At 38.4% G+C, this 26,131-nt stretch overlaps 1 protein-coding gene across 3 annotated transcripts in view; it reads right to left on the reverse strand.

Annotated features, from left to right (window-relative positions):
* nalcn (sodium leak channel, non-selective) overlaps positions 1-25,754 on the reverse strand; it is a 116,116-nt gene extending 90,362 nt beyond the window's left edge. For 2 of the 3 annotated variants that reach the window (XM_036540100.1, XM_036540098.1), the window contains exons 1-10: positions 25,599-25,754; positions 20,447-20,552; positions 20,225-20,286; positions 18,896-19,036; positions 18,271-18,453; positions 11,527-11,610; positions 10,720-10,859; positions 10,498-10,626; positions 6,623-6,774; positions 15-157 (exon numbers count right to left, since the gene is read on the reverse strand). In XM_036540100.1, the coding sequence (XP_036395993.1) occupies positions 15-157; positions 6,623-6,774; positions 10,498-10,626; positions 10,720-10,859; positions 11,527-11,610; positions 18,271-18,453; positions 18,896-19,036; positions 20,225-20,266 (1,014 nt within the window). In that variant the 5' untranslated portion in view covers positions 20,267-20,286; positions 20,447-20,552; positions 25,599-25,754. The remainder of the gene's footprint in view (positions 1-14; positions 158-6,622; positions 6,775-10,497; positions 10,627-10,719; positions 10,860-11,526; positions 11,611-18,270; positions 18,454-18,895; positions 19,037-20,224; positions 20,287-20,446; positions 20,553-25,598) is intronic. The other variant, XM_036540101.1, reaches the window with a different exon arrangement.
* Positions 25,755-26,131: the final 377 nt, after the last annotated feature.

A 26,131-nucleotide genomic window follows, 5' to 3' on the forward strand; every position in this document is an offset into this window, starting at 1 on the left:
AGTGGCGTCCGCACCTTGACCAGCCAGGCGAGGAAGAAGATGAGCGTGATGAAGTAGAAGTAGGAGCGCCAGCGCGGGAAGCTGTCGATGGCGCGGTACATGAGGAACACCCAGCCCTCCTGGGAGGCCGCCTCGTACACGGTGAATATGCTGGTGCCTTGGGGAGAGACGGAGAAACACAGGCGGTGAACATTCCCGCCGCTCCTTTTCTCTCCTCCTTCCACTCCACATTGTCCAGACACAAAAATGCAGACATAAACAAACGCTTAGGGATTACTTTGCCATGTCAGGTGCTTTTCATTACCAAGCTATGCTAACCCTCTCCTGTAAAGACATGTCTGGCTGAAGCCAATCTGGGTTGTCCACATGTGGCTGGCCCATTCAGATTCAACACAGAAAGGAAAGCACACATGCACACACGCGTGCGTTGCGTTAAATGACGCCACATAACATTCAGTTATGCAGGCAGAACTTCACTGAATTAAAGCTAATTACCTTGAACAAGAGAACCTAGCCGCCTAAATATAGCTCCTCACTGACTTCACCTCGTTCTGTGTTTCTTTAAATGGCCCCCCTTTGCATAAAAAAAGATTTTTTCCACTATTTTTTTTCCACTTATTTGGATAAATTCTTCATAAACCATCACCAACATTAATAAAAACTACTCCACGATGAAATGGATGGACGAACGCTAAAACAAACAGCAGCACTGTTCAGGGTGAATCCAATCAGTGAACATTCCATTTGGGAATTCCCGCTCAAGTGTAAAAGAGAGAGACAGACTTTGCTGCTTCCAATATTATAGGCAATTAAATCAAGCACACAGAGAAATACTTGCTCTCTCCAGTGTGCCTTGATCATTTAAATCACAAGTTTTTTTGTTTTGTTTTGCTTTGTTTGCCAGATCTCTTACTGCTTTGTGGTAAAATATGTTTACACATTCCATTATAATAGAAGAATGCAATTACTTACTGAAGTTCTGTTTTAATGAGAACAGAAGTTTGGCTAATGTGTTTAATTGACACGCAGTCTGGCCTCCTGAGAACTTCTCCTTTCTGAGAGGAGGATGCCGTGGCTGTCGAACATGTTAACTACATCTGCAAAGCTCATCTTCCACAGGGCCTTGAGCTTATTTTAAAAAGACAGGTGTTTCATAACTGGCACAACTCAAGGTGTGCTGTTGAGGAAGCCACCAGAACTATCACCTATTGTTCTTCAGTTTCTGCTTAGGAGCTGTCTGCAATCTAATGGCATTAAATGACATCAGATGTAAACATTGTTAGTGCTTTATGAAGATGATAATGATTCTTGATGTTGGAATGAGCAATTATAACACTCAAATGTACAATTACATCCTTCTTTTGCACATATAACACACTGGTAACCCAGAATGTGAATCTAAAATAACAAGAATCATCATTACCACCATCATCAGCATCATTTTTAGTACAGGCATAATTAGACCTAAGAGAAATTTTCAGCCAAGGGCAACTTTGCAGACTTCAGACTGAGTGCAGATTACCCATTTGCAAAAGCCATATGATGTTGGGAGAGTTTATTGCAAATATGAGCACAGGGAGAGTAATATCATTCATTCCATCAACATGCTTTTGAACCTTTCATTATCATACATATAAGAATTACTTGTCAGTCATAAATGCTGTGGTGGAGACTACTGAGTAAACCTCAGCTCTCTCTCTCTGTATGTTACATTTCAGCTTATATTTTACCTGCCATTATTTTTGTTTTCTTTTTGCAAACTTGCCTTTTTATTGAATAGGTATAGTACCATTTGAACTGCTTTGTCAATAATTTAACTGTCAGATTAACAACCACAAAAATAATTTACTATATAAATGTAGCAACTATAACACTGAATTCTCTGTGATGATGTCACCCAATTAAAAGTAATGTATTCAGTACAGTATGGATGATATATTTATATATTCATATAATGGATGCACTTAGGTAGGTGCTGAATGGAAATGTATGCATTTAAATTACAATGCACTATAACAGCTGTAATATCAACTTTGTTATCATAGAATATAAAGTGCCATAATTGCATATTGGGCAGTTATTGTACCTGCTGGACTTTAAGTCAATATTTAAATGAAATCAATTAAATCACTTTAATGAAAGTTCCTATATAAACGTGAGATAATTCATCAGTTGATAATTGCTTGCAACACAATGGATGATAGCACATACATTCAAGGCTAGAAGCTTTTATGAGCGAGACCCTGAAATCTGAGGCTGGAGATAGGCATGGTGTGGTGGCTGCAGCTGAAACGCCACTGTGTTAACCATTTTGTCGCAGCCAGAATTCTTCTAAAGCTTTTATCAAGACATGGAGGTTTTATTAAAACAGATCCTCACTGAAGTAATCTGAACATGATCTACAAGACAAGGGCGCTTGCTTTCCACCCCTCACAACATCAGATAAAAGAACAACTAGCAGAAGCCAGTAGGAGGTGCTACTCCATGTTTCCTTTTTCTGTTGTGCCTCTACAGCAGTACCTGCTGTTTTACAAATAAATTTAATAAAACATACATAAAGAAATTCCATAAAATAAACTAAAACCTTTTACTGAAAGTTCAAATCATGTAAAACTTGACTTTAATCAGTATGGTGTCAGCCTCTCTTTGAAATATCCCAACAAATTAAATAATTGAACTGACTGGTATCCAGACTGCAATAATTTGTCATTTACCTTTCTTGAGTTTCCCATTCAATTAGAAAGCCTTCAAAATACATGAATAAACATTAGATCACATCTGTCTCAATGGTTTACAGTAATCAGTGATACTGAGTCCTATTATCCAGCAGGTGACAGACTCAGGACAATGCACACTGGGCATTCATCAACGCTCAAAGGAAACCTTCACCCCAAATTGTAACTGCCACAATAAATCAGATTTCTGGATGCCTTCTGTACTTTTTTTTTTTTAAACAGATGTATCCATTATTAAAACAGATGTACCCGTTTACAGATGCATCCATTTACACTTACATTACATATCCATGCTGCTGCACAAAGGCACAGAGTTGGGATAGCCATTTGCCCATAGCCACAGTCAAATGCTAGTTTCTAAAAAAAAAAAAAAAAAAAAAACGTCTGAATAACACCATGTAACGAGGCACGATGATTCAACAGCAGACAGAGCTCCCGCTCCAGGTGTTACAAGCTCCTCTGTTGTCGTGGTGTGATTGCCACTTGCCATGCGCATACGCTGACATGCAGAAACCTGGTGGGCTGAAACTCCTGAAGCAAATGTAGCACAACTGGGAACAATATTTTTTATTCTGGACCGTGAGAGAGCCTGAGGGAGGGGCATTGCTGCACCCACATCTCCCTGATGAAAGTCAATTGCCATCTCAATGGTGCTTAAGAACAAATACTCTCCCTGATTTGGAGCGCTCAAAGTAAAAAGGGCATCTTAAGGCTTTGCCAGGTTGATCCTACGCAATGTAAAAAAGAATGTGGCCCTGCATATTTTAAATGATGAGGGCTGTATACATGTTCCTGCTGACCACTTGCCTATATGGTATTTCTAGCTCCTTCTTTTGCCGGCAGTTAAATTGCCTTCATGTGCTTGCGCCTAACAAGACAGAGCCCATTTGTACTGATTGCTGGCTTGGATGACTACATGAGAGAGAGCAAATTATGAAACACTGCTGTAAGATAACTCATGCAAGAATTAAAAAATGAGCTGGAACCAAAAGATTATGTTGGAAAGAATAATCACTGTAAAATCTACTCCTCTAGTAGTGCTTCTACAAACATGACTACATTGCTCTCATTGAATTTTCTTAAATTTAGGACATTTGAGCATGTTCAGTAGTGATGTTGTCATCATGATTTTTTGTTGGAACTGTAATAGGTCTTCCTTCCTGAAGTATTTTGCATACTCCTGTGTTCAGCACAGATCTCTCTCTCATCCTCAAAGACCAAGTCCTGTGGTCCTTACGACTCCTCATGGAGACTGAGGTTTCTTGAACCCCATAATGTGTGGAGCTGTCAGACATTCACTTGTAGGAACCAATCCAAATGCTTCGCTTTCCATAGAAAAACACTATGATTGCTTCAATAAGTGAGTCACAGATACCACACTACAGTTCAACCCATTCTAGGGATCCATGAAGCTCTGCTCCCCCATCGCTTCCACCTCATGCAGGAATGCCACAGCGCACAGATGTGGTTAAAGTTTGCTATTTCTGAGCCACCGCTGAGGCTCACGCAACATTTTTACAGTCTGTAAAGCTTTCCTTCATGGCAATTCTGAAATTAGTGATGCTGCAAGGCATGCTTTAGGGTTCGTTTAATGTCAGTAAAATGTGACAGAAACACAGCCTGCTGGTAAGAGGCACTAAAATGAGATTAAATTCACACGCACCTTGTGCGTTTTGTTAGTATGTGTCTCTGGCTCATTCTTGAGTGGACCATCTAAGGACAGCTGCACTGGAACTTAGGGTCTGGCAATATGACTTCTAAAGTAAGTCTAACGATATATTTTGAACGGATTTGTAAAAAAAATACATACATACATACATCTAATGGATCAATAGCTGTTTATGTGGCAGTATATTTGAATAATTTTAAATTATCATAACACACATGATAGCAGGGGTCTTCCCCTCTGCATAGGTAATTCTTAGTCAAAGGTTATTTCAGTGCAGCAATTAACCACTCACTGTACCCCAGCCTGTACTCTGAGACTTAATTCTGGGAAAATACTAGGCAGTATCAATGGTGTTGCAAGAATTTGCTGTCCATTTGCAGAGAAAATCATAATATGATATTATCCAAATGTATATTTTTCATTATCCAGCTTTTCTGTAATTATCCCGGATCGTCAGAAATTTAATCCTCATTTTCCCATAGATCCACTATTATGAGAGTTACAATCCTGAGCACAGGCTATAAATCAGCATATTTCACAAAAATGTTCAAATGTTCATAAAAGGTTAACTTCATATAAATAAGATGTGATTGGGGAATGACAGGACATGGAGAACATTACGATTGAACTCACAACCTTCGGACAGAGATTTATTTGAGCTAAAGAACAAGGAAGACAAAGAATAAAGTAAAATTCTTAAATCTTCAGCACAAGAATGCATAGAATGAAAAGAATAAAATTAAAAATGTTGCTGTCTTTTTTCAATTTTTTTTTTATTTTGCCACTTCCGCTTTCAAGCTGTTTACCTTCACTTTCCTTCACCTTCCCCAGTCTCTCTTTCCCCATAAATCAGGATTTTGTGTTTTAAAGCAATTAATGGTTGTGTTTTTATGAATTTCATAAAAGCAGATCATTACAAAGTAGACTGTAGAGTAACAGAGACTGCCTGTTCACATGTGTGACAAGTATTCTGAGTAGCATCCTAAGACCAGTTCAAGCAAAAATCCACAACCAGAACAGAGAAATAAAAAACCCATCAGAAAGATTATCTTTCCATGGACAGCGCTCTAATCACTGACACACATCAAGTATCTTTTTTTTTTTTTAAGGAAGGCCTTTTGAATCATATCCTTAATCATCTCTCCTGCCAATGACCTATGAATCAATCCTTCAAAATTTTGTTTTTGCGGGGTTATGCTACAAAATGTTGCAATAACATTTTAAGGGGCTGACACAGCCCTTATAACCACTGAGACAGAGATTTGAGTGGCAGGTCCTGTCTCTATAACTTTCTCCCTCAGAAAATGTTGCCGCATTTGTGTCCACAGGTGAAAGCTTTAAGCAGCAGCAAACGTGGTTGCATCTGCCTCTGCTTGGTGTTGAGATGCTCACATTAGCCATTCTTTCAAGATCTGAAAGATGCATTCATAAATTGGCACAACAGGCTCACTCTGTGGAGTTTATATATTTAAATTTGTTTCACCACAATTCCTTAAAAGTCTTGCCCACAACATGCAATTTTTAACAATACACAGTGCAGCACATGATGTCAATATGTGAATCAAAAGTTTCTATATTTAAGAAAACTATGTAAGAACTATTATGTGAGAGAAATGAACTGTGGCAAAAACTCTGGTGACCAACAGAAGTGAAGCAAAGTCACTTTACGGCATTTACTTATTGAATTACCATGCAGTATGTCAAACGGATCGATTATTTATACATTTCTGTACAACAAGTCGAATGCATGGGTTATTAATGCTGGGAAGTGTTTTGACAAGCTGTGGTGAGCAATTCACTGGCCCCTTTCGCCAGCCCACACAGCAATGCCCTGGGAAATAACCTCTTACTCTTTCATTGGTATTGAGAAGATATATGCTCTGTTTCCCAGAATCACAGCCTATTCTTACAGCTGAGTTTAAAAATATTTGACAGCTACCTTGAAATCGAAACATATTGAAGATGAAATGTGCAACCCAACATTATTAATATGTCACAGATGTACTGCAGACACTTTCATTTTTTGAGTAATGGTATCTATCACTACATGCACAAATAAACAATAGATATTCTTTCATGGTGAATCTACAACTAAGTGATAATACACCATGATGGACAAGAGATGAATACAAACAGACACACAACAGACACATAGAAAGGGCTTAAGATTGGATTGACCACTGTTCTGACAGGGACAGCATGTCTGACTGGAACTCACCAAGTTCGTTGAATCCACTGTAGCCCAGTTCCTGTCTGCTGAGTCCAAGGTCTTTGAGATCCACGCACTTGAAGCCCATAGGACACTGGTAACCTTCACCATCTGGAGAGCAATGCGTATCTGGGATAGCCAGATTGTTCCAAGACACATTGCTGGAAGAGGAGAGACCAATGGGTGTAGTTAAGCAGGGACTGAACTCAGGTAAACAGGTACTGCATTTATTGAAGGAATTCATTCACACAGTCAAGTATGGACAAATTTGTAGATCGAACTGCTACGAAAGATAAAGGTGATTTTTTTATGAATTACGTGCATTTTCTGAATTTTTCAAGTTGTTTATTCTGCCTTGAACCTGCAAGTGTCAGTTTTCTTTTTTTGGCACAACAAACCAGTAGAATTATTATTAAAGTACAACTTTAGGTAATAATCTTGATAATTAAAATTATGTTTCATTATGAAGAGACTTTGTTTAGTAGCAGCTTTCTTGACAAATACATAGATATTAAAGCTGATGAAGTAATTTCATTTGAGGGTCACAGTACTAAATCTTAACTCAATGGGATTCACATTGTATCTCTCTTTATTTCTGTTGTGATGTGGATTGGAAAGTTAATCCAGGTTTCTTCTGAAACAGTATTAAAGTCGTATAAGCTGCGCTTTCATCACAACCCCTGCTACTGATATTAATTTATACAAAAACACACACAGACACAGATACACAAATGCAAGCCATTGTGGCTAACCTAGAGACAGAGATCACATCAGAATGTGTGGCACATGCTTGGGTCCAGTAGAACAGGTGCTAATATTGAGGCTGTTATGCCCTGCATTCTAAAGGCAAAGAGCTCCAGAGACCCAGCACTTATAAAATCCATCATGTCCATGGAGTCTCATAAATCATGATTTCACAAATGCACAGGATCAGCAGGGAATTCTGATATGCTTAATTGCCACTTTGCTCCACAGGTTGAGAAGTGTATGATAACTGTTGGGTGATATTGCTCTCCATATTAAGACCACCACAAAATGATCCCTTCCTCCAATCAATTCTCCCATTCACTCACACTCAGAAGGGCAGCTTTTGCTAAAGGCATGGAAAAGAAAAACACATCTTCAAGCCCCCCTCCATGTCTCTCTGTCTCTCGTTCTCTCTCTTCCTCTCTCTCTCTTTTGCCCACCCACCCATCACACACACATACACACACACACACACACACACACACACACACACACACCCTGTCCATTTGGCCGCAGGTGCAATTCCAGGAGCTGCTTGATGCTTCTAATGAAAATTAATGCCCTCAAATCAGCAAGCCAGACAGTCCTCCCAATTGTTTATTAGGGAGATTGGAATGAGTGGGGATAATTTATTGTGGTATCAGAAAGGCCAATCAAAGGCACTGTGGCGAATCAAGATACCTTTAATTATATTCTGATTGATAATCTCGCTGTTTGTTATCAAAGAAATCACCTCCTTCCATGAAACAGTTATGATAAATGGAGTAGAAAATGGGAGGGTACATGTTCGCTAATATCGTGCTAAGTCATTTGCATTTCCAACTCAGATCAGAGATCTCAATGAAGTATTAAAGTCATTAATCTCATTTAAAAGGTAATTTTTAAATTGACAAAACATGGAATAAGAAAATTATGATAGGGAAAAAATATTGATACTGATAATTATGATATTAAAAATTTCAGAGCAAATTAAACTTGAAACTTAAATCACATAAAGTACTGAAAACATTTTTTTTTACAATTTATATAACATATACATATAATGTATAAAAATATTTTCTGAAAATACCACACAAGAGGGTATTTCATTCTGCATGAACAAATGAACAAAACCAAACTGAATCCAAACCAAAATTCATCTCAAGGTTTCTATAAAGGACATCTGCACATTCACATTTACCGCTCTATAATGTAAACTTCTTCAATTCCCTGTATGAACAGCCCATTATAAAACCTATAGGATGCTGGGGACGATAAGGTTAATTCACATCGACCTTCAGATATCGTTCTCTCTATGGAGTATTGGCTATGCACTGGTGAAGGGTCACTGAACATGCCTTAAACACGATGACACATTGGTTTGCAGACACCTTTGGCAGCGCATCCAACCTTCCTTTTCTCTTAAAGAATACCTGCCAGTAAAAATTCCTGTGCTATTTCGTTCTCCCATCTCAAGTAAATCCCAAAGTGAATTAAGCCGTGACTTTGTGACAAGGACATGTGGCTGTGAGAGATAAAAACATATCTTCCAACCTTTTACATCCAATGTAGTTACATGCTTATAACTGTGATTCTAACATTACAAAAAAATTGTGCATTAACCATACACCAACCCAAAAAACAAACCACAGCTATTTTCATGACTCAAGTAAGCCCTTTGTTCTAAATCTGAAGCTTCCATCAATGATTTGCAATGAAAGCAGAACCAATGATTTGCAATGAACGGCTTTTTGAATATTTAAAAGGAAGAAAAACGTAAAAGCAGAAAAAAAAACACTTTTTTTAGTGTTTAGTAACAGCGGCAGCATTAGCCAGCAATGGAAGTATAAAAGGGTCAATGTGCACTCCCTGGCAGGGGAGCACTTGTTATGGTGCAAAGGATGGACAGATTGAGAGCATGATATTGAAGAGTATTCGGTGTGAACAGGAGGCCCAGACAATGCAGGCGATGTTGATTACTATTATTAGGGATGGCAGCACTCGTTGGCTGTGGTGCTGGTGGCACCATCTCTTTTGTTTCCCTGGATGCTCCTCCACTTGCTCTCATTGGTGCCTAAATATTAAATGCCCCTCCGCACTCAGAGCACCTCCCATTGGCCCCAGCTGGGGCATTTCCTGCATCTCTAGCAGCATCATTTTCACCCACAGATCAAACTATAAGGTTTGATTTTGCTGATATGATGAAAGGCATCCTAGTCTATTTAATGATGCTGCATACTTTAGCACACAGACTGAAATTTGAATCTGCAACAAAAACATTGGTGTTGGACAGAACAATGAATTAGGCCAAAGAGTGAGCAAAAAAACAATGTGGACACTTGCGCAATTTGATGAGAAATAATGTGACAAGACAGAGCTTTTACTTTATGATCAGAGACAAGGGTAACAACACTGAATTACTTACTTACTAATCAAATACCTTTATCGAGGACAATCTTACAATTTACATAGCACCCATACAGGTACTGAAGAAAATCAGCTTAAGCACTTTGTCTTGCTCATGGACGCAACCAAAGCTTTTTCGATTCAAACCCTGAAACTTTCTGGTTAGTTTGCTCCCCTAGGCATGCCACACTACCAAAAAATGACTGACACGTATCTATAAATATAACTTTGTATGGCAGAGATAATACAAAATGTACTTTCAAAACAGGAAACATGGGTGTGCGAGTGAAATATTCCACTCCTGTCCCTGGCTCTCTGTTAGTCACAGTACAAAGCTCTGCAAATCTATTGGCAGTCTTGCCAAATTCAAGTTGAATTTTAACAAGGTTCTACACTTGACGCTTGAGTCATTTTCCAATTTCATGCAGGCAAAAAACAAAGAAGGGAAATGTTGGCAGCCTTTTGGGCAATTAATTGTTGCTCACAGATTAATCAACGCATAAAATGTCATAAGCATTTTACACAAAATTAAGAGGCTCTATATATTTTTCAGTCTGCGTTATTTAAAAGCCAGTCACAGGAAGACACTCAAGTGAAAAATGGAAACTGCCAGTTCCATCACAAAGCTCACTCTCTACTGGCCTGCTTCCAAGCATATTCCCACTGTAGCTACAAGTACTTCAGTGTAAGCTAACAAAAAGTCATTCTTCATTTTGCCATCCTCCTTGTTAGTATCAACAGGACCCACTTACCCTCTTTCTGTGTCGTTGGTGACACAGTGGTGATTGAATGTGCCAAACATCTGAACTCCCAGAATTCCATACAGCAGGAGGAAGAAGAGCAAAAATATTGAGACGCTCCATATCTGCTCACCAGATCGCCTAAAGAGACAGACAGAAAAACACTTTAAGGCAGCCCCAAAAAAGCCAGGCTTGTCACTAACTTCTTACATCACAGCCTGATGAAAGTCTTACTTCAGAATGTTGGTGATCCGTGTGCGTGGCAGTTCAAATCTGAAGTATATCCGAAAGGCTCTGATCATGATGAGGGCCCTGGGTATTCGCAGCATCCCCCATGGTGACATCTGATCCACAATCTCTGCTATTTCGAACACCTGAGTGTGAGAATAAAATGTCACTACAGTGTTGGTTTGAACAATATTCTGTACAATCCTCAACCGAAGGTCACAGACATGCTTGGGAGCATTCTTGCACAGTCATTTTTAAGTTGTTTACAACTCAGTATTAGCTGCTAGACATGCCTTCCATTTTGGGAGAAGATAGATTAAAAGAGACACCTTCAGCACAAATCTACTATTCCTGCTCCTATCTTGGTGGTTTGCACAAGGTTATGTGGAAAGTACTTGAAAAAGAGGAGAGATTAAAAAAAATTGTTATCTGTTCAAAAAAGGTGATGGTCCCGGCCACACCCACCAACTGTTCTGGTCAATGCAAAGGAAAGTGAAACCCAGTGTACTTAGTTTTCAAATACTATAACACTGTGCTTTTGCTGTTAAAAATTATGAAGTACTGGTCTTCATCAAAAACAGGTAAGTACATTTGCCTTAAAACAAGGTTCCCCTTGAATTAAAAGTTCACTCTAACCCTCACAATATCCTCCAGCCTGCTGCTGCCTTATCACTGAAGCTATGAGGTCATTAAGCACCAAGATTTTTAAACTGTAAGAATGTAGATGGAGAAGCCAATGCCACATCCCGTTTACCTTTCCTTAAACATCTTTCCAGACTTTTTCCAGACATATAAGTGTCTACTTGAGTTTACCTGCAGCACCAGGGAGACCCAGAGGAAGAAGACCATGAAGCCATCGAACATGCACCAGCGATCCTTAACATAAGGATTGTCTCCCTGAAAAAAACGACAGACGAGAGAGGGAGTAAGTGAGAAAGTGATTGAGAAAGGGAGAGACTGACAGACAAAATGAGAGGAGATTGTTTTGGGGGCATATTTAATATGAGTGAAAAACAACAGGTAAGTATGTATATGTGTTAAACTATTACATATATGTGTGCAGAAAAAACACAACTCTTATTGTTCAACAGTTTCTCACTAGGATAGGTGACATTTTTTTGCCACAATGGGCGCTGAAAACAGAGGTAAAATATTCCTGAATGAATAACCTTTTTTTTAACTTTACTGTAATTCAGTTCTTAGGCATGAACTATCATTATTTTGCATTTTGTAACAAATGTCAAATTACCATGTGACTTAATGGTAATGCATGTAAATGCATGTAGATTGTGGTAAAGTAAATATTTCATTAATGTCATGATACTAATTTCAGTTCATCCCTCCTTATTCCTTACAAAATATCATGCCATAAAATCAGTTAGAATGTATAATTAAACAGGAAAACACAGTTTATCACATCATTTTGGATAATGAACACAGCTGATACAGATAACTTGAAATCTTCCCACCTGAACCTGTCATCTGCAATTCTGTGCACACTGGCCACCTCTAAAGTATTTAGTGAGGCTACCATTTAGGTGACCTTTCAAGGTGACCTGCAAGGTTAGGATTGAGGAAGTGGAAGTGGTCATACCATTGATCAGATCATGTGTTGAAACTGCACTTTCAGATTGATAACAATAGCCAGGATGTAATAAAACAACATTAAATCATTCATGCAATAAAGGAAACAGACTTTAATCTTGCTTAAGAATCAATTGTGGCACAATAAACAAGATAAATGACTAAGCTATTTCTCCAAAGAGAAATTCAAAGACTACTAGATGAGGACAGCGTGGACACATCTAATTACTCCTGAACGGGTTCCTAATAGTACCTAGGGGGTGATTCTCCATGTTGTCGGAGAGGCTACAAACAGAAACATCAGCTGCTTGTATGGGGAAAACTCATTTTGCTCCTGAGCAACAGGTGCAAGAGGCCTTTCATAATGATAACGTTTGAATTGATCCTCAGAACTGCACAATTCATATGGGGACAACATGTCATTGTGTGTACCTGTTTTACCTCACTTAAAGGAAGGTGCTAGTGATGAATAACAGGATGTTAAAAACTGCCACATCCTCAACAGGTGTAACACACAAAAGGAGCACACCTTTGTAAATAGAAAGTAACAACTGTGATTTATTTGTGGGAAGCACTTGGCTTCTGGGTACCAGTATTGGTTGCAGAAATGGGTTTTAACAGCTGAGAACCGAAATGGAAAAGCACACAGAGAAATTACCCAGTCCCTAATGACTGCCAAAAAAGAGTTGGGTAATGTGAGTTGGGTAATGTGTGTTTTTGCTTTTGTTCTCCACTGCACACTACTATAAGCACTTCAAAATAACCATTTCTGGTACCTATAAGCTGTGCACCTTACACCAATGAATCATTATTTATTTTTATTCTTCACTAATGTCTGCTCTTCTGTATTTTAAGCCTGTTTTTCTTATGTCTAAAAAGTGCATCAGCAACAACATCACAAGAGTAAAAAAGGAAAAAAGTATATATACACCAAGCAGACCTTCAATTTCACATTATCACTGGACAAATGAAACTGGACTGACCACAGAAGTTCTTGTCTCAGTAGAGCATTGCAATAAATGCGGCCATATTTTAATCAAAACAGAAGAGCGAAAACCATCTAAAAGTACACAATTATATAACATTATCATGAATCAAAATTACTCTAGCCTCTGTCTGAAAACAGTTGTTTTACAACACTTTGTTCCAATGTAACATTAGCACAGATCATTTTAAAATATCACACAAGTAGACAAACTAGTAAATCAAACATTTACTCTTGATTATTAACTTTATTAGCAGATGCCTTCCCCCTTCTTCATTGTTACACACTGTGCAATCCATTTATCCAGGAGATGAAGTACGCTAGTCAATAGTGCAATTGCAGTGCTATTGGACTCTGGGCCCATGAGGATTCCCCAGCACCTCACAGTGCAGTAGGTGTGTGGCACCACAGTCCACCGTGTACAGACTAAGCCATGCAAATGAATATGTTTTGGATAAGTATGATTGTAAGTATTTTAATATGTGGTACATTAGGGCAAAGGGTTCTACTAAATCTAATCTCAATGAGCTTTGTTCTCAACCTTTGATATCAATAATTCAAGCAATTAATTTTATCCTCCACTTTGGGTTTAGCAATTACTTACTTTGCTTATAAAGTTAAAATTCAAAGGTGCAACACTTGCTTTAATTTTTGACTCAAAGTTGTGGACAAAACAGATGCAGGTGGTGTGAATGGAGGTGGAGGACAAAGTTCTTTTTATCATGCACTGATCTTTGGTCAGTCAGCTCATACATATTTACTGCAAGCCCATATTTACTTGCTGAATAAACACTGTTGCTATAAAAAGTTAAATATAATCATCAATACCTGCACTGAAATAGTAGTTAATGGTACTTGCTTTACATAGAATGTTGCTAAGCTGACATTTTAGAGTCAAAAACTGATATTACCATGCTAAACTAATTTGATGATTATATCATTACATAATCAATTACATCACAGCACAGAAGCCTAACCAAGACACTTGTTGGTATTCTGCAGTAGCTTTAGGAAATTTAGGTTTAAAAAGAAAACCAAATGTCCACATGGTTTTAGGAAACAAATGCAGTCTTTTGGTTTTTGTCTGCCTTGAGCCATTTTAGTGAAAACGTGAATGCTGAGTCAATAAATTACATCATGACTCAAAATAAATGAAGGGTAAATGTAAAATGTGGTTAGCAAAACTAAGCAAGGGTGTTGTTCATCTACCTTTCAGACACAATATTTTAAAGTAATTCCATAAAACATCCAATACCCATACCATTGAGTAGGAAATGAAAAATTAACACTTGCTTCATCCGTGACTCAAAGTGAAGGACAAACCCCATCGTGGTTGGGCTGTAAGATTAATAAGGCCTTTAAAAAGGTGGATATTTTCCAGTTCATACTATAAACCGAGAAGGATGTTGCACAGAAATGAGCCTGACAGTTATCATCCCTGTGGATATTACCCACCCACTTCAAGGCTTGCTATGCACCTCCCTTTAATGAAAGTCTGACAACAAAAACATTGCCATGCTGGAAAAGTGAAATGCTCTCCGCCCTAAATTCCCCTGTGAAATTCTGTCACATACCACACATTCTCCATATGCTGTGCGTCAGCGTGCTTCTATTTATTTATTTTACTTTGGAAGAGAAACAGTTAGATTGGTAGATCTAATGCTTTCCACTTTCAACTGACCAAATGTTTAGGTGTGCCTCACAAAATACATTATCTCAATGAATGAGGAGAAAACAACAATAATGTATGTTTTTTGAAATTAAAGAAATTTTGCCTTGACATGATGATCTTCATTATTAAGATATCATATCTAAAAAACGCAGAAGCAGGATTAGATCCTCTCTCTTAAAAAGTCAAAATCATCACTGCACCTAAAATGATGGGGAGATCTAAATCAAAACATTAATGTTTTTCATCAGTCCCAATATTGACATGGGAGTTGATGAAGGAATGGGAGAATGTGCTACTCAAAACTCCTCAATTGTTTCCATTTTGACCAGTCAGATGTGTAAAGGTCAACAAACCTCAGCTCAGGGCAAGGTGTGACCCTTTCTTTAGACTCCAAGCCAAAGACCAGTACTCCTACTCATACTGAATTGTTGTTGGCATTGAAATTTGCATACATGTTGAAAACTATTCATACTCCAAACTCCAAGGGCAATCAGATGTCTTTGCAACTTTGGATTGTTCCCCCATAGTAAATACTAGTGTGAGCAGCAGTGACAACAGGCAAACAACTGAGAAGCTTACTACAAACTAAGCGGCAATGAACTGCACATGAATTTAGTTCAAACCACAACGGGGTAGACAGGCACACACAGCAGTGTGCATTTTCAGTGCACCGGCTCAGTGCACAGAAGAAATCAAAACCGGGTCCTTAAATCCTTCTGTTAGGGGTTGTGTCATCAAAGTAAAATATGCATCCACACATCCACAGCATGGCCATCAGGGGGGACTGCATGGTCAGAGCGTGTTGAACAAACGCTGCGGCTCTCCTCAGCCAGTTCCAGGGCAGACAGGCATTCGAGCAGGCAGAGCTGGTGAAGAAGCCAGACTAATTTGGGCTGTGTGAGCAGGCCTAGCTGAGTGCAGGTGAATGTCACGCTCGGCCGAGTCCTCCCGGGTTGAAAAAGCACAGACAATCTCCGACAGACGGGAGCTCGCTATGAGGACATTATTTTGGGAGAGCTATGTGGTACATTTGGTTGATGGCCTCTGGATCTGGGGTTCACAGGTTCAGATCCCAGAGGCACTACTTTTTTAACCTCGAGCCAGGTATTTCATCTGAAAAGCTCCAGTAAAAGGTGCTGTTGAATTTTTAAGATGTAAAACTGTAAGTCCATACAAGGATGTCTAGTGAGTAACAACTTAGAACTTGGAGGAACAACAACCACCACTGATGGATGATCCTCACTAATTCAAAGAACCAGCCTCAGTGAAACTCCAGAAAATGCCAGTTCAGTATGAATTTTTAGCAGAGTGCTGTAGTGTGTGAAAGCTGAATGTATATAGTATTTAGGCAGCGGTTAGTGCACTGGATGGTCAGGCATTAAAGGGTTATATATCATAGTTATAATCATATGGAAGGAGCTTCACCTGTAATGCAGTGGTAGAATTCCAAATGAAATATGACAACATTGTTCTATTGGAAAATATACTGTAAGAATCATGATTCCTGTAAGTCATGTACAACCATGTAAGTCACAATGATTTAAAGTCAAATTGATTGTTTCAAATGAGATGCAATTTCATGCACTTTAAAGAACTGTATGTTGCAGATGCTTTAATCACATTATACACACACAATAATTACATACACAATAATTAAAGCAATTCAACAATTATTGCACTATATTTATTTTTTAGTAATAATGGCTTTGAGCCAAACACAGAAAAGTGGTTTGAAGAGATACCTTTCCCTTCACTTTAGTGCTTTGCAGGTTGTTGTAGCAGAATTGGAAATCCATAGGACTTTCACCTTAAATCACATCGATGGCCACATTTGCCCTTTGGTTTTTTGTCGATAATGTGTAATTAGCAACTAAATGGTGTATTGATTTTCCAATTATTATTTAGATCATAGGAGTGGCTTGATTTATATCTTTAGATTAACTAACATTAAAAATACTTGCATCAATACAAGTCACGATGGATAATTTTCATCCATGAACCACCTTGAAATGTAAACCATGCTTTAATAAACAATCATTCAATATTATTATTGTTGTTGTTGTTGTTGTTGTGGGTGGTGGTGGTGATAATCCTATTAAAACTACATCAAGAATTAGAAATTGCAAGTAGATTTTTCAAAATTGACCTTTACTGGACCTTTTCTTTGTCGTATATTTGTTTGATCAAATTTGATCAAAACTTGTCAAAATCTGATCTGACTTGCCACTGTCAGGACTATTAAAATTACCACAAAGAGACATACACACAATGAAATGAAAAACACAGGTGAGTGCATGGGCCCATGCCCTGTACACAAAATACAGTCACACTCATACACTCACACTCATACCCACATTCACATTCATAACAGACAGTAATTGTTCTTTCATTTGGCAAACGGAAACAACAGACACTGAGAGCCCCTGTTGACCCACTGGCCTGAGAGAATTCTCTTTGTTCAAACTGCTCTTCGGTCAGATTGTTCCGGAAACCGTGATTGACTGAACAGCGCTTTCCCCATGTTCCCCTTGTCCTCAATTTGCCAAGTGAACTGTCCTCATCTTCCTTAGCAGCAATTAAGCTCCTTTCGTCAAGCACCTATCAACTGACCAGCGGTTCTGTAGGACTTAATCAGAAGTTCTATTTCACGTCTCACTGACACACCGCTGCATTAAGCAATTACATATAAGGAGCTTGAGTCTTAAAACTGTTTTGGCCAAACGACTGTTTCATTTTGAGACTTTTAGTTCTGAGATTCATTTCACTCTACAATTCTATGAGGAAGAATGAATAAGCAGAAGCAGTTTTATGCAGCTGTAAACACATACAGTACTTCATTCATCTGCCATAAAGAAACAGCTTTACAAAATCTTAAACTCATATGAATCCCTGCATAAAATGGGTTTGGCAGTGTTGAGCACTGTTCAAGAGTATGGCTGTATTACCTTATAATTAATGATTATCACTCAAATTAGTATGAACAACATATCAGAAGATTGTCCAATATACTGCATTTGTGAAACCAGCTCACAAAGCATGGAGGAGGCACATAACCAATTCATAAGCAATACAACAAATACTCCCAATACAGCAAATAAGTTCCAAACTCCAAGCCAGCTCCCACCAAAAAAAATGACCGCACCCATAATAGTTGCATCATAACTATAGATGCTTTGAAGAACGTAAGACATAATTGAGACTTCAGTGTGGTTAGGTTTTACAATAATAGTTGCCCCTTTTCCAGACAATTTAAAGCCACCGCCGCAGCTGTCCAGAGTTTTCATTTGTTTTGACCCTGCCCAATGCGATGCATTACCTTAATGATGCCACGGATGTGCATCTTGGCGATCATCTCGGCGGTGTAGAGGAACATGAGCAGTGTGTCCAGGGTGAAGGTGACGTACTGGAGGGGCGGGTAGTGCTCGAAGGTTTTGGGCGTGTTCATGCACACGGAGATGACGCTGATGATGGCGCAGGCTCTCAGCAAGGAATGGACCCACTGAGGAGAGAGTGGTACACAGCCAATGGCACCTTTAGTTAGTCTACAAAACTTAAAATGATGTAAATGTGCCCCCCTTGTTATCACTATGTCTATAAACCCAACATACAGTAATGTGATGTGCATTTACTGAGGGCAAACTCATAATATGTAATATGCACTGTATAAAATGTTTCCTCTAATTAAAAAGGCTTAGGTTAGAGAACACTAAAGAGGGCTGTTCCTTGAAAAAAGGTAGCTAAGCTGCATTTATCATTTAAAATGTACACTTGACAGAAAATGACTGCGAACTTATTTTAATTAAGTAATTAAGAATCTGAATACAAACACAAGGGAAAAACAATGCACATACCAAGCCAGTGGTGGCCCATTTATATATTCTTGGTGCATCCAACCTAGCAATTTTAAGTTTAAGTTTTCTCAAGTTGAGACATGCACTCACTGGTTTGTTTATCCAGAGAATGTCGGCACTGTCAGCAAGGGTTTCGTCGGGCCCGAAGTCAGTCATGGGCTGGGCCTCAACCCGAGAGCTCTGCTTCCTTTTCAGCATGCTGGGGCTCGCCGTGCTATAAAGGGAGTGGATCTGAAACAGAGGGCCAAGGAGATGACCAACTCAGACACAGCAAATCGCCCGCAGCAGGTCAACCACTGAAACCTACCGAACAAACGTCCATGTGAATCACCAAGGAGCTCTTTGACAATTCACATGGCTTACCTGCAGTGTCCAGATATAGCAGTGGACAATCTGCTATGTTCATTTCTTTTCAAGATCACACAAACAAGTAAAACCCATTTTGATATGATCTTGGAGTGAACAAGTCTGTCGATGGCTGTCAGTGATCTCCATGCAGAGAATATTTAATTAACCATGGACAGGCTATGTGTCTACACCAATATACTGCATGACAGAAAAATGTAGCACTGCTTAATGAGGACTTAGACTTACAAAGTAGGATCCTGTCCTTTTAAAATGCTCACTTATCAAAAGAGGCTTCACTCAATACTAATATATTTCTACAACTCATGCAACCACAGTGCTAATAACATGAGGAAATGATAGAATAAAATCATCAGATTGTAACCATTAAACATTTCTATTTGTGCAAAATAAACAGCATGAACGAGGACATGTTAGACAGTTATTTAAATTTTTTTCATTAAGAGTAATCGTAGGATGTACTGTGGGTATGTATGATTCACTAAAATTTTGCAAAATGTACCACTGATCTGGGATCTGAAGAGAATAAACCAAAACTTGATTTTTTTGACTTTTGAAGCTGATTTTAAACAGGTCATGTCTTATCCAATACATATTGCATGACACATCACACACAGTATAGGATGAAAAAATTTAAAATGTCATTGTCCACTGAAAGCTGGCCTCTACTGGCATGCAAACAAAGAGGTGAGAGAGTGCCCAGCTTTGAAATGTCTCAACAGAGCAGGTTAAATGTCCATGTACACAACATGGCGGTGCTACAGTACCGCACAGCAAGTACTGTTCTGTTGGATGGCCACTGCGGTACACAATCAAAGCACATGTGGAACACACAACAAAGATACTATTGGCTTTACATGGCTTTGGTGACTTACCTGAAGCAAAGATCAGATTCGATCTTCACAATGTAAAAGTCCTCTATCAACCCAGAAAGCAGTAATTCACTGGGTTGAGGTAGTGTGTATTGTGCGCAAGAGGGTCTGTTTTAGACTGTCTAGCATGAATATATAGGGGAAAAAAATCACACACAGTCACAGAAACTAGCGCACATACCAACGGTAAAAGTAAAGCTGAAATTGCTCCAGCACGGCACATAACATGCGATCAGGCATATCCTGTAAATAACACACAACAGTTAGTAAACATGGCATATATGGTGTACCAACATGTACAGTACATCAATATAGACAGGTGTTCACCACGTCTGACAAGGCATATATGCAACATTCAGTGAGGTGTTCTGGACAGACTGGACTGTGGGACCATGTGACTCACTGTCAGGCTCCTCATTGGTGCGTTCATCCCCAGGTTACAGAGGGGTGGAAACCAGCGTGAGAGACTATAAGCCCGGAAGGGGGGTGGTTTCAACACCTCCTGAGTCCTGCCATCAGAAAAACATCATGCTACAGAGGCATAGTAAGGAATATGTACTTACCGTTTAAAGACAAGACAAAATGTGACCTCCGCTCAGTTAACTGCTATGTCATGGGTTTTCAGGTAGGCTTCTGGGACCCCTTTGTGGGGTTTGTGAATGGCACTAAAGCTAGGGTCTATAAAAAATAAAAATAGGCTACATGAACTTTTTTTATTTGAGCCAACTTGCCAATGCTGTGTATGTTGGTAACAAATGCAACTCAAGTCAAAATATGGACAAAATACCTAGCTACATGCTGTACTCTAGTTTGCTGTTTATGACCTTATTTACTTCTGATTTTACAGATTTTTTAAGGAAACTTTTTCCACAGACAAAACAGTTTCCCGTTTTTCTGCATAGCATCTTAGCTTCTTGTGTATTTTCAAACTGCATTTATTCATTTTACAGTATTATCAGTTAAAAGGCACCTGAAAAGCCAGATGAGAACAGGAAGCACTCACAAAGCAACTACATGCAGGCCATTGAGTAGACATGCATTGGAGAGTCCTGATAAACACTTTCCATGGAGTTTCTTTAAGTCATGTCATTTCCTCCTGTAACTTTTGAGCTCCAACCAAAGAGGCGCTTCACAGCAGCATTTTCCTTGCCCCAAAGCCCACTGTTTCACCGAGTTTTCCCTGAATCCATTTGTATTTAATCATTTACATTTAATCAATTTTTGGCATTTAGATTCAAAAAAGGAAAAGTGACCATCAAGTTTTTTCTTTGTGAGTTTTCATACAATTGCAAAAGGCAGAACAACTTTCACAGCTGATATAAAATGAATACTGAAAGAATCAAATGACATTATAATAAACTTCTTTTTCTTGTTCTAATACCAAATGCATCCCAGAAAAGGTTGTTACAAGCAATTTGCAATGTAATTGCTACACTTAGCATATGTTGGTGGAGATTTGAGGAAGACTGAAAGCAAAATGATAGGGTGTAAGTGCAGTAACGTGGGAGTTAAGTTGCTGAAGACTGCAATTAGCTTCACATTTTGAGAAAGGACTGGCTTCCCACAGGCAGGGTGGAATAACTGGGCAGGTTAATTGAAGCTGCGAGTATCTATTAGTTTCTGCAAACTTAGTTTGAGTTTGTTTCACACTCAGAGAGCATTTCAGGCCCAGCACATACCAAATACCAAAGGCTATAACCACCTTGAACAGATGTTAACATCCCTCAAGGATACATGGCATTAAAAAAACACACACATGTTTGATGCAGAACAAAATCACATGGCACTTCCTTCTCATGGATTTCCGTGTCTTGCAAAAAAGGAAAACAATGCAAACTTTAATGTTAAATGAAGCAGCTTATGGGTCATCAGATAGGTAGTTTTAAAAATATAATCTCAAATCAAGAAAACAACAACATAAGAATTGTGCAAAGGTTCGACGAAGGATTTCCAATCAAAGCCAAGAGAATGACAAAGTCCTTTATAATCAAAGAAGACTTTAGACATATGACAACAGGCATTTTTGAAAACAATAAAACACTAGGTAAACTGAGAATATTAGGCTACCAGACATATTTGACAGTTTAAAATGCTTTTCCATGAAGTTGGCACGATGGCTCACGTGGGGAGACAGATGATTAACTACTAGAACAGTTCCTATAGATTTCACTCTGAAATCCCATGGAATGCATTTCTTGACTAGTGCAAATTATAAAAATGTACTTCCTTAGCATTGTAGCAATCAATAACACTAAGAATTAGTCTTTATTGTTTTCAACACCAGTGTATATAAACGCTTGGAATCATTAAATTATGGAAAACTATATACAAGAGAAACTTATGGAAGAAGCTAATGGGAGCTAAGTTTTTTGTACATTATAGGGGACACACCCTACATACTTAGGGACCTATGTGCAACATTTTCAATAATTGATTCAAAGTGCAATATTTAATCTAGGGATTTATCTACACTTGGTAGCAATTACACTGAGTATCACAGAAATTTGGATAGCACTCTCTTTGGCATATGATTATGTAATTACATTAAATATAGCATAACATTATTCATTATATAACAGTGGATCATAATTTCCTAATGCGTTCTGTAGTCCTTATGTATTATCTGGGTATGACAAAACATTTAAATACACATAAATGCCTCTGACAGCCATAGTAATGCATTGCAAATGCTTTATAATGGGGAGATTTTCACCACTTCTTTATTGTTATGGTTTTATGCTTTTTCCCCTTTTAAGCGACCCTTTTTGAGTCACTTATTGTACATCTGTCTCGTTTAACCGCAACAACCTCTCATTCAGGAGCGCTAATGTGAAACAAATGCAATCCTGCACTATGCTTACACAGCCAATGGCTATTTTTCACACTACAAGTTCCACAGTGCACCGCAGTGAAGTTGGCCTACCTAGAGAGTAGCCACTGGCATCTTTTGCAAACAGTTTGTATGTGTCTAGTTTGGATTTACATTCCTCATAAAAACTGGGAATATAATGTAATGGGTGGGTTTCCACTAAGAAACTGCACACAGCCTTGTCAGAGTGGTGACTACAGACAGAGAGAGGCGGCTGCATCAGAGCCAAAGGAGCATGTTTTTAAATGAATTTATCGGCAATCGGCTAAACAAAAAAAAAAAAAAAACGATTCCGATAATCGTAAAAATGCTGAATATCAGATCCGATAATCGACCCCTAGCATGCAATGTACTAGGTGGATATTTTTACAATTGCTCACTCAAAGAAATGCTTCTTGACATTTTTTGTACCTTAACTGTAAAATTTTACTCGTCAATTTTTTGGTTTCGCTCCTAATTGTTAAAACCGCCAGTGGGATGTTTGGAAAATAATGAATGAAATACAGGTAAGCCCTGCAGGTCACGTGGTGGAAAAAAACTCGGCACCATAATTGTGAGACCATTATAAATGCATGAAATAAGCTACTTTCTCCTTTATAATCACACATGCCAAAGAAGGTCTTACTAAGAGAGACAACATAAGCAAAAACAATATTGGATGGACCATGGATTACCCGCAATATTCTGTCTGGTTGGCACCTGTGCAATAAAAATTAAATTAACAATCAGACTGTGTTATGGTGAAATGTAGAACCAGGCTTTTTTTGGTTTGTTTTCAATGCTAACTGTCATTGTTGTCCTTTATGTTCCTTTAATTTATGTGTTGATTTCTTACTCTGGCTGCATTTCAGCAAAAAAAAAAAACATACAAAAGTGTGTTTCAATGTACAGTAATAGTATCCCTCACTGAAAAGTCCTACAGAGCATGACAAATGATTCAATGTCTGCAGTCATGCAACTGTAATGACACTCAATTTTACACATAGCTCTCTGGTATAATTATTTGATTTTTATTGTAATTGCTGACTACTACTTGTTGTCTCAACATAAATGAAGTGTTACTTCCTGACGTATGAAATCTAATGTGATCCTGTATCTGTCAGTTCAAGCATTACAAAAGTAACAGCTGGTTAGAAGTTCTCAACTTTAGACTACTGGCTGGTACAATTAATATATTGAATCCCTAACGTCTGCAGACTTTGCTGGATTACTAACATTAAAATATGTCCTTGTATGTCCAAGTAATGTATCAATTTTCACCTTTTCATCCATAACTATCAAACTCTTACCAAAACCACATTTACAGTGCAATGTCATCACCACTCAAAAATCATGCAGGACATTTTGCCATGAGCAAGTGAACACTACACAGCAAATTATACACTATAGTAAGCTAGCAATCTATAATAACTACACACAGGCCGTATATTCAACTAGCCATATATGCAAAAGAAATCTCTTTAGCTACGATGAACTTGTAAAGATGTGCACATATATATTCACTTGAAAAATAATGTTGATGACAAAGACAAGTGTTTAGGCCTCTATTTTGATTGTGGCACTATGTTATTTTAATGTGATATATAGGCCATTTTCAGATGGTTTAAGATACCGTATCTTAAATTTTCCACTGAACATTTGATGTGGATGATGTTTAAGCAACACTGACTGATGCAAAAATAAGGTTCCAACCATCATAATGTTTTTCCAGACAAAACAGTAAACAGGCTTTGTATGGTATGGTGACTGACTGCACCTTAGCACCAACCTCCTAGTGTCATTCCATTCTGCCATGTGTCTCTATATGTATGGAAGTAATACAATTGACAGAGAGCACGCATTAGAATTCTTCAATTACCAATACTGCATTATATATTAATTGAGTACATGAAACATCATTCTGAGGCTCTCATCTATTGTGCTAGGCCAAATTCATAACATGACTGCGATGACCAAAAAAAAAAAACAGGAGCCATTTTTAGCAGAAAGTAACTCGTGTAAATAACTGAAAAACGTCTGAAATAATGCTGCATATGAAGTATCTGTATAATCAAAGGCTTGCTGTATAGCTAAGTGCACAAATAAATTAAATACTATTATACTATATAATTCCAAACCATTTAGCAGAATCCGACGTGAAGGCATAAATAAAACCTGAGGCCTAACCATCCATTTTGTCTCCCTACCTTACGCTGTTTCTTTGCATTATCTTTTATTTATTCACCGTGCCATTTAAAACAACGCGTGCTTCGGTGTTCAGTGTGTATTTAGACGACGTAAAGATATATTAATAAGCACAGTCACCGATTTGAAAAGTAAAACAAATGTAGGACGGAGATACTGGGCATCTGCGCTGTTATCAGCTCTAGTTGCCATGGTAACAGATGAGAGCTGCAGGCTTAATTCAAATATGTAAAGCTTTATACAATGTAGAATATAACCAGCTATTTCTAAAATAGCAATATAATACTTAGAAAAAATACAAGGTAATATTGGCAAGATTATTTTAACGGTGAGGTGTCCAGTTTTTTGTGAAGGCCTACGTACTGCACATGATATAAACAACCCTTACTTCCTGGATGGTAAGCTCTCGAACATTAGCCGAACCAAACATTACAAGACACCGGCTGGTAAATAAAATTGCGTGGCACGAAGAGGAGAATAAAAATAACATGGCATTACTTACGTGTATTTCGGAGCCTTCCCTTTTCAAGCTGCCTTTGTCTTCATCCCTTCTGTAGTTTACCGGTCCCTTTAAATGGAAGCGTTTGTCTCTGCGCGACCTGCTGCTTTGCAATCACATCAGCAGCTGCTGCAGAGACGCTCGTCCTCAACAAGCAGTCAGCACCCAGGTCAGTAGAGAGAAGCCAGCCGCGCAGGCCACTCAAGGACCAGCAGATACAAGAAAACAAAATATAAACAGCGTCGTTTTATTATGCTTATTCGTCTATATTATGTAGCGCCATGTTATCCGACGGTGATCCTATGTTTTAAAGTAATAACTCAACAATAGTGCTGTATAACCGAATGAAGAAATGTTTCCCCAGTTGGATTTTGTTTAACATGACATTTTTATTAGTTACAGTAGATTTGATCGAGATGTTAATTGAATACGACCAAGATTAACATCGTTTTACATCCGACATTAATTCTATGTGAGAGACATGCATGTCTGGAACAGTGTTTGTACTAACGGAAAGATGTAAGCAAAAGTATTTC

Source organism: Megalops cyprinoides, chromosome 11, assembly GCF_013368585.1.
Source record: "Megalops cyprinoides isolate fMegCyp1 chromosome 11, fMegCyp1.pri, whole genome shotgun sequence".
In the NCBI taxonomy this organism is placed as follows: Eukaryota; Metazoa; Chordata; class Actinopteri; order Elopiformes; family Megalopidae; genus Megalops; species Megalops cyprinoides.